The sequence below is a fragment of the Cetorhinus maximus genome, chromosome 26 (assembly GCF_964194155.1).
Source record: "Cetorhinus maximus chromosome 26, sCetMax3.hap1.1, whole genome shotgun sequence".
NCBI lineage: Eukaryota > Metazoa > Chordata > Chondrichthyes > Lamniformes > Cetorhinidae > Cetorhinus > Cetorhinus maximus.
Window position 1 is genome coordinate 30118149 of NC_135904.1, and position 10021 is coordinate 30128169.

Below are 10021 nucleotides of genomic sequence, written 5' to 3' on the forward strand. Positions count from 1 at the left end.
GCTATTTGAGCTTTGTACTGCTACTTCATAGTTAGAGTCTTCCTTTACCATTGTAAATTTTGGGTCATCCACCACCTTCTGCACCTCCTGCCATTCGTACAGTGTCCGCCTCCCATAAGTATACTGAAGTGGTTTGCTAGTTATAGATGACTCAAATGCACACAGTGGCTAATTTGATATGCAATAGGTCAATGCAACAGCCATTTAATGCAGTTAAATTCTTACAAAAATAATGGGATGATTGACCTGTTAGTCTGGTTTTGATGGTGTTAGCTTATAATATTGGCTTTGGAAACCTCTCGGCACTTCTTCACATTATGCCATGACATCTTTAATGTCCACCTGAATCCCCTTTTTAGGCACTTGTTAGAAAATGGTGTAGTGGCAGGGGACTGGGAGATAGCTACTGTAATCCCGATATCTAAGAAGGGGTACAGGACACGTCCAGGGAATTTTGGATCAGTCAGATTAACATTATTGGTAGGAAAAAAGATGGATTCCTTACTAAAGTAGAGAATAGGAGAAGATCTAGAAATGAGAAATATAATAATAAATAGTCAACATGAGTTTCAAAAAGGGAAAATCCTGGTTGACCAACCTTATTGAATTTTAAAAAAAATATTTTTTGAGGTAACGGAGAGAGTGGAAGGTGTTAATGCAATAGATGTAATTTATCCGTATTTTCAAAAAGCCTTCGATAAGATGCCCCATAATAAAGACAAATAAGGTCAGAGAATGTGGAGTCAGGGTATAAGTGGAAGAATAGATTGCTATATGGCTTCAAGATAGAAAGTAGAGAGTGTGAATAATAGTTAGCTATTCAGGAGTGGCAGAAAGTGGGAAGTGGCATTCCATAAGGATCACTGCTGTTCACAAGTTACATGAATGACTTGGACCATGGAATCAGAAACATGTCAGACAGAAATTTTCGCTTAGTGGGCAAGCGCACACTCTACCCACTCACGAGTGAAATGATGTGTGTTGATGTTGGCCGAATGTGACAGAGCCATATGAGGGCACTGTTTTATATCATTGTTATTTTCTTAATTTTCTTTTTTTAAAACAATGCTTCAACTCCCTGATGCAACTTTGTGCCTCAGGGAGATTGTGAAGTGCTGAAGTTCGGGCTCGGTCCGCTCGCCCTTCTCCCCCCCACCACCGCACAGGCAGTGCTGAGCGCTGCCGCTCACGTTTCACGCAGAGCAGGCTTTAATTCACCCGCCAGTGTGAAATCGTGGTCTGGTGCCAATCGCAGGTGGCGGGCGGCTTCCCGACTGCCACCATCCACCCCCACCGAGCCTGCCCGCCAAGGACAAAATTCTGCCCAACATCTAAATTTGCAGATGACACCAAATTTCGGGGCGGGGTGGGGGGGGGCGGGTGGGGGGGGGTTGGTTAGTCAGTGCTAACGAGGACTGTACCAAATTAGAAATGTTTTTGTTACGTTTTCAACCACCGAACCCATACAGAGTTCGGCCTTGGCGTTTCAGGGCATAGACCACATCCATGGTGGTAACAGTCTTGCGTTTACCGTGCTCCGTGTAGATGACCGAGTCTTGGATGATATTTTCCAAGAAAACCTTGAGAACCCCGCGAGTTTCCTCGTAAATGAGGCCGGAGATGCGCTTAACGCCCCCACGACGAGCAAGGCGGAGAATGGCAGGTTTAGTGATTCCCTGGATATTATCTCGGAGGACTTTCCGGTGCGGTTTCGCACCCCCTTTACCGAGACCTTTCCCGCCTTTGCCTCTACCGGACATCACACCCGGAGATAAAGCTTTGTAATCTGTACCAAATTAGAGGAGGACATTAATAAACTTGCAGAATGAGCAACTAATCGGCAAATGAAGTTCAACACAGATGGGCCGGGTGGTTTAAATCTAGAGACGTTATTACAGCTGAAGAGTATAGTTAAGAAATTCACTTTTAAAAATATTTAACATCCAAATTAATTAATTAATTAAATAGAATAGAGATGGCTGGGCAGGTGATGTGTTGCAGCTGTAGTATGTGGGATCTGGTGGAGGCTGGTGCGATCCACGGTGACCACATTTGCAACAAGTGTTGGCTGCTCGTGGAACTTCGGCTCAGAGTTACTGAGCTGGAGTCCAAACTGCGGACACTGTGACACATCAGGGAGGGGGAAGAGGTTACCTGGACACTGTTTCAGGAGACAGTCACACCCCTTAGATTAATTACATCAAATTTGGACCGTGGTCAGGGACAGGAGGGAGTGACTGAAAGTGAGGCAGGTATGGGGATCCAGAATTTAGCTTTGGAGTAGCCTCAGCCAGTGCCCTTGTCCAATAGGTGCAAGGTTCTTGCTTCCAGTGTGGAGGAGAGCATAGACTGCAGGGAAGATGAGCAAACTGACCACAGCACCGTGAGCGCCATTCAAGTTGCGAGGGGAGAAAAGAGAAATGTAATAATAATAGGGATAGCATAGTTGAGGGAATAGATACTGTTCTCTGCAGCAAAGACAGAGAGTCCCAAAGGCTGTGTTGCCTACCTGGTGCCAAGGTTGAGGACATCTCTTCTGGGCTGGAGAGGAACTTGGAGTGGGAGGGGAAGGATCCAGTTGTCGTGGTCCGCGTAGGTACTAACGACATAGGTAGGACCGGGAAAGAGGTCTAGCTGAGGGACTACGAGCAGCTCGGGGCTAAATTAAAAAGCAGAACCACAAAGGTAATAGTCTCCGGATTACTAACTGAGCCACATGCAAATTGGCGTAGGGTAAATAATATTAGAGAGGTAAACGCGTGGCTCAAAGATTGGTGTGGGTGAAATGGGTTCCAATTCATGGGGCACTGGGACCAGTACTGGGGAAGGAGAGAGTTGAGGGACGGGCTTCATTTGAACCATGCTGGGACCAGTGTGCAGGTGAATCGTAGAACTAGGGTTGTAGAGAGGGCTTTAAACTAATTAGTGGGGGTGAGGAGGGGGGAGGGATCATTTGAAGGGAAGTTTAAAAAATCAAAAAGAAAGGAGAGAGCAGAGGTGCAGGGTAGTGAGGAGATGAACGATAATCAAAGTGTGACAGGAAGGGACAGAAAATATAAGCAGGAGAGTGCAGCAGAAATCAGAACCAGAATGAGTAATAATGGTAAAAAGTCAAAGCTTAAGGCTTGTTATCTGAATGCACACAACATTTGTAACAAGATAGATGAGTTGACGGCACAAATAGAAATAAATGAATATGACTTGATAGCTGTTACAGAGATGTGGTTGCAGGGTGACCAAGACTGGGAACTCAATATTCAAGGGTATTTGACATTCCTGAAAAATAAACAGAAAGATAAAGGAGGTGAGGCAGCTTTGTTAATAAAGGAAGGCATCAGTGCAGTGGTGAGTAGTGATATAGGTGCAATAGATCGTCATGTGGAATCAGTTCGAGTGGAAATAATGAATAGCAAGGGGAAGAAGTCACGGGTGGGAGTGGTCTGTAGGCCCCCGAAGAGTTGCCTCACTGTAGGACAAGGTATAAATTGGGAAATAATTGAGGCAAGTAAGAAGGGCGCTACAATTGTCATGGGTGATTTTAATCCGCATATTGACTGGACAAATCAGATTGGCAGGGGTAACATGGAAGAGGGATTTGTAGAGTGCATCAGGGATGGTTTCTTAGAGCAATATGTTGCAGAACCTACCCGGGAACAGGCTATTTTAGATCTAGTAATGTATAATGAGGCGGGATTAATAAGAGATTTTGTTGTTAAGGGTCCTCTAAGGGGTAGCGATCACAACATGGCAGAATTTCAAATTCAGTTCGAGGGCAAACAACTCGGGTCTCAAACCAGTGTCCTCAACTTAAATAAGGGCAATTACAGAGGTATGAAGAAAGAGTTGTCTAAAACGAGCTGGGAAAGTAGACTAAGGGGAAGGTTAATGGATGAGCAGTGGCAGACATTTAAGCAGATGTTTCATAACACTCAGCAAAAATTTCTCCCGGTCAAAAAGAAGGACTCGATGAGAAGGATGAACCACCCGTGGTTAACAAAGGTGGTCAAGGAGAGTATCCAATCAAAAACTAAGGCATACAAAGCAGCGAAAACTAGTGGTAGGCCAGAGAATTGTGAATTTTTTTTTTTAGGAACCAGCAACAGATGACTAAAAAGAGGGAGAAAATTGATTATGAAAGTAAATTGGCAAGAAATATAAAAACAAGCAAGAACTTCTACGGGTATATAAAAAGAGAGTGGGGCTAAAGTGAGCATGGGGCCCTTGGAGGATGCGACTAGAGAATTGATAATGGGGAACAGGGAAATGGCAGATAATTTAAACCAATATTTTGCATCGGTCTTTATGGTGGAGGACACTATTAACATCCCAAAGATATCAGATAAGCAAGGAACTAATGGGAGGAAAGATCTTGTAACACTCTCTATCACGAAAGACAAAGTATTTGACAAACTAATGGGATTAAAGGTAGACAAGCCGCCAGGACCTGATGGCCTGCATCCAAGGGTTTTAAAGGAAGTGGCTACAGAGATAATGGAGGCATTGGTCGAAATATTTCAGAACTCACTGGATTCCGGGAGGGTCCCAGCGGATTAGAAAGCTGCTAATGTGATGCCCCTGTTCAAGAAGGGAGGGAGATAAAAAGCAGGAAACTACAGGCCAGTCAGCCTAACATCTGCCCTTGGGAGAATTCTAGAGTCCATTATCAAGGAAGAAATAGCAGAACATTTAGAAAAGCTTAACACAATCAAACAGAGTCAACATGGCTTTATGAAAGGGAAATCATGTTTGACAAATTTGCTAGAGTTCTTTGAGGATATAACAAGCAGAGTTAATAAAGGGGAATCAGTAGATGTAGTGTACTTGGATTTCCAGAAGGCATTTGATAAGGTGCCACATAAAAGGTTGTTGCACAAGATAGGAGCTCACGGTATTGGGGGTAATGTATTTTCGTGGATTGAGGATTGGTTAACAGACTGAAGACAGATAGTCAGGATTAATGGGTCTTTTTCAGGTTGGAAAGACAAACTATTGGAGTGCCACAAGGATCAGTCCTAGGGCTTCAATTATTTACTATCTATATTAATGACTTGGAGGAGAGGGCGGAGTGTAATATATCCAAATTTGCTGATGATACAAAAATAGATGGGAGGGCATGTTGTGATGAGTACATAAGGAATCTGCAAAGGGATATAGATAGGTTGAGTGAGTGGGCAAAAACTTGGCAGATGGAGTTTAATGTAGGAAAGCGTGAGGTCATGCACTTTGGTAGGAAGAATCAAAAGGCAGACTATTATTTAAATGGACAGAGACTCCAAAAAAGTGGAGTACAGAGGAATCTGGGTGTTCTTGTGCATGAAACACAAAAGGTTAGCATGCAGGTGCAGAAAGTAATTAAGAAGGCAAATGGAATTTTGGCCTGTATTGCTAGGGGTTTGGAGTTTAAAAATAGGGAAGTCTTGTTACAACTGTACAGGGTGTTGTTGAGGCTGCACCTGGAGTATTGTGTACAGTTTTGGTACCTGTATTTAAGAGAGGATATACTGGCATTGGAGGCAGCTCAAAAGAGATTCACTAGGCTGATTCCTGGGATGAAGGGGTTGGCTTATCAAGAACGGCTAAACAGGTTAGGCCTTCATTCAATTAGAGTTCGGATGAATGAGGGGTGATCTTATTGAAACGTACAAGATTCTGAGGGGGCTTTACAGGGTAGATGTTCAGAAGATGTTTCCACTAGTGAGGGGAATCTCGAACTAGGGGACAGTTACAGAATAAGGGGACATCCATTTAAAACTGAAGTGCAAAGGAATTTCTTCTCTCAGAGGGTAATGAATGTCTGGAATTCTCTACCCCAGAGAGTTGTGGAGGCTAGATCACTGAAAGTATTTAAAGAGGAGGTAGATAGATTTTTTAAATATCAAGGAGTTGAGGGCAAGAGGAGCTGGCATGAAAGAGGAGTTGAGGCCTGGGGCGGATCAGCCATGATCTTACTGAATGACGGGACAGGCTTGCAGGGCCGAATGGACTACTCCTGTTCCTATTTCTTATGTTCTTATTAAATGGGAGATAGTACATTTTAATAAGAAGAATATGGAGGTCAGTTATTACTTGTAAGATACAAGTCTAAGTGGGGTAGAGGAATCAAGGGATCTCAAGAGTACAAATACACCAAGCACTTAACATTGTGCCACAGGTTAGCAAGGCAAGAAGATATATCCCATTGAGGAAGAAGGATTCTAGGACGGGGATAAACCAACCCTGGTTAACCAAGGGAGTTAAGGACCATATCAAATTGAAGGAAAAAACATACAATGTGGCAAAGATTAGTGGTAAGCCAGAGGATTGAGAATGTTTAAAAACTAACAAAAGATGACCAGAAAAATAATTAAAGTGGGAGAAAAGTATACTTTGAGGGTAAACTAGCAAGTAATATAAAAACAGACAGTAAGGGCTTCTTTAAATATATAAAAAGGAAGAGAAAGGCTAAAGTGAACATAGGCCCCTTAAAGAATGAGGCTGGGGAAATAATAATGGGGAACCAGGAAATGGCAGAGGAGTTGAATAAATATTTTGCTTCAGTCTTCACGGTAGAAGGCACTAATAGCGTTCCAATACTAAATAATCAAAGGGAAAAGAGGGGGAAGAAATAAATACAATAACCATCACTAGAGAAAAATTACTAGGGAGACTAATGGGGCTAAAGGCCAATAAGTCCCCTGGACCTGATGGGTTGCATCCTAGGATATTAAAGGAAATAGCTACAGAGATAGTAGATGCACTGGTAGTAATCTTCCAAGAATCCTTAGATTTTGGAGAAGTCCCAGAGGATTGGAAAACTGCCAATCTAACACCCTTATTCAAAGAGGGAGGGAGAAAATGGAGGTCAGTTATTACTTGGAAGATACAAGTCTAAGTGGGGTAGAGGAATAAAGGGATCTCAAGAGTACAAATACACCAAGCACTTAACATTGTGCCACAGGTTAGCAAGGCCATAAGAAAGGCCATCAGGTAACTATAGGCCAATTAGCTTAACATCTGTCATTGGGAAAATGTTAGAGTCTAGTATAAAGTATGTAATAGCAGAGCATTTAATATGCATAATATAATCAAGCAGAGCCAACATGGCTTCATGAAGGGGAAATTATGCCTAACAAATTTAGTAGAATTCTTTGAGGAGGTAACAAGCAGGATAGATAAAGGGGAACCAGTCGATGTAATATATTTGGATTTCCAAAAGGCGTTCGATAAGGTACCGCACATAAGGCTACTTAATAAGATAAGAGCCCACGGTGTCGGGGGTAAAATATCAGCATGGATACAGGATTGGCTAATAGAAGACAGAGATTTGGAATATGGGGTGGGGGGGGTGCATTTTCGGGATGGCAACCTGTAACTAGTGGAGTGCCATAGGGATAAGTGCTGGGGCCTCAATTATTTACAATATATATTAATGACTTAGATGAGGGAAGTGAATGTACTATCATCAAGTTTGCGGATGACACAAAAATAGGGGGGAAGGCAAGTGGTGAGGATGACATAAAGAGTCCACAGAGGGATATAGACAGGTTAAGTGAGTGGGCAAAAACTTGGCAGATCGAATATAACGTGGGAAAATGTGAGGTTCTGCTCTTTGGCAGGAAGAATAGAGGAGCTGAATATCATTTAAATGGAGAAAGACAGCAGAAAGCTGCAGCACAGAGGGATTTAGGGGTCCTCAGGCATGAATCACAAAAAGTAGCATTCAAGTTCAGCAGGTAATAGGGGAGGCAAATGGAATGTTGGCCTTTATTTCAAAGAGAATGGAATAAAAATAGGGAAGTCTTGCTAAAATTATACAAGGCACTAGTTAGACTGCCCCTAGAATACTGTGAATAGTTTTGGTCCCCTTATCTAAGGAAAGATATACTGGCATTGGAGGCAGTCCAGAGAAGGTTCACTAGGTTGATCCCAGGTATGGAGGGATTTTCTTATGAGGAGAGATTGAGTCGGTTGGGCCTGTACTCATTGGAGTTTAGAAGAATGAGAGGCGACCTTATTGAAACATATAAGATTCTTAGGGGGCTTGACAGTGTAGATGCTGAGAGGTTGTTTCCCATTGTGGGAGAGTCTGGGACCAGAGGGCATAATCTAAGAGTAAGGGAGTGTCCATCTAAGACAGAAATGAGGAGGAATTTCTTCTCTCAGAGGGTAGTGAATCTGTTGAATTCTTTATCACAGAGGGGCTGTAGAGGCTGGGTTGTTAAGTATATTCAAGGCTGAGATAGGCAGATTTTTAATCAGTAAGGGAATCAAAGGTTATGGGGAAAAGGCAGGAAAGTGTAGTTGAGGATCATCAGATCAGCAATGATCTCATTGAATGGCGGAGCAGACTAGATGGGCCGAATGGCCTACTTCTGCTCCTACGTCTTATGATCTTATAGCACTAGCCTTTATTTGTAGAGGGATAGAATTGAAAAGTATAGGTAAGTTATGCTAGGCCTGTGTTGAACCTTGGTTAGACCATACTTAGAATACCACGTGCAGTTCTGGTCACCATATTATAAAATGGATTGAGGCGCACTGGAGAAGGTGCAGAGAAGATTTACAAGCATGATACCAGAAATGCCTGAGTATACAGGAAAGGCTGACAGGCTGGGTCTCTTCTCTCTTGAAAAAAGAAGGCCGAGGCGTAACAGAGGTCTTTAAGATGATGAAAGATTGATAGAGTGGATACAGAGAGAATGTTTCCTCTTGTGAGGAAGAACATAAATAAAGGTCATCAATTTAATATAGTCACCAAGAAATCTAATAGGGAATTCAGTAGAAATCTTTACCCAAAGAATGGTAAGAATGTGGAACCCACTACCACAGGGATTCGTTGACGTGAATAGTACAGACGCATTTAAGGTGAAGCTAGCAAGCTTATGGGGGAAGAGGGCTACAATGGTACATTTAGTTGAGAAAAGATGGGAGGAGGCTTGAGTGGAGCATAAACACTGGCATGGACTGGTTGAGCCAAATGGCCTGTTTCTGTGCCATATCCTATATAATCCCTTGTGTATAATCCGATGGAAGCCTTAGTTCCAAGGCCCCACAAAGGCTGGCATATATCGATGATGTAGTATCCCTCAATGCTGGCTTGGGAGGGTTGTCAGCTCATCTTGATGTGAGGTTTGGTGGACAAGTCTTCATGAATGTTGCCACCTATGTTGTCCCCGCAGGGCATTTGACAGGTATCTAAAACATTGCCATTTCAATAAACACAATTCACAACCACATGAGGGACTTCAAAGGATAACCAAGCTTTTTGAACTTGCTGCTCAGATATTTCACTAAATATATTGCACACTCCACAGTTAGACTGCTGAATACTTCCATTTATTACAGTTAAATGGCTCATTAACTCCTTGAGATGTGTTAAAGGAGCATTTCTACAAGAGTCATTGTCTGGGCTTTCATTACTAGTAATAAAATTACATTCAATAAAATCACTTGTCAAAACAGCAGGTTCTTGTCATTTTGTCTGCTGGATATAAACAAAAAGAAAGAGTATTTAACCCTTTTTGAACATAGTAGGAACATATTTCTATCTACTCTTGTTGATTTGTTTTTGTTTTAAAAAACATATTACCCAGTAGCTTGAATAAAGTGGCCTTAATAAAACCACACATCAGACAATTTTTTTTTAAACAAAATCTCGATTCAAATTAGCATACAGGTTGGGAATTTCCTCAGATCTGTTCCTGCTTCACCGTATTTCCACCAAGCGTGCGATGGGAACCCCATTATCAAGGTAAACGTGATCTCCGGTGAAGTTCTGGCACAGCAGGACCAGCTGCGAGGAAATTCCCAGCCATAATTCAAACTAAGACCAGACTGCAACGCTTGATGACAAAATGTTAAGGTAATAATTGCCGTCAATTAAGAAAAACATCCACTTTAACATTGCCATGTTGAAATGATAAATACCACTGAAGCTGGAAAACCAAACACCTTAGTGTTCTGGGCCTCAGAGACAAGTTTGTTAAAGTCTGTAGCTTTCCTTCAAAAGAGAGAGAAACTAATGGGAAGTTAGGAACAGGAA

The 10021-nt window shown here is 42.3% G+C and overlaps 1 protein-coding gene across 1 annotated transcript; it reads right to left on the reverse strand.

Moving 5' to 3' along the window:
- Window positions 1-1448: 1448 nt before the first annotated feature.
- LOC144668159 (histone H4-like) lies at window positions 1449-1760 on the reverse strand. Its single transcript, XM_078529913.1, has one exon. It carries the CDS (start codon window positions 1758-1760, stop codon window positions 1449-1451), a length of 312 nt encoding a protein of 103 aa, XP_078386039.1.
- Between the last annotated feature and the right edge of the window lie 8261 nt (window positions 1761-10021).

Excerpts from the sequence above, each read along its gene's own strand:
- LOC144668159 (XM_078529913.1), bottom strand. The coding sequence starts at position 1,760 with ATGTCCGGTAGAGGCAAAGGCGGGAAAGGTCTCGGTAAAGGGGGTGCG.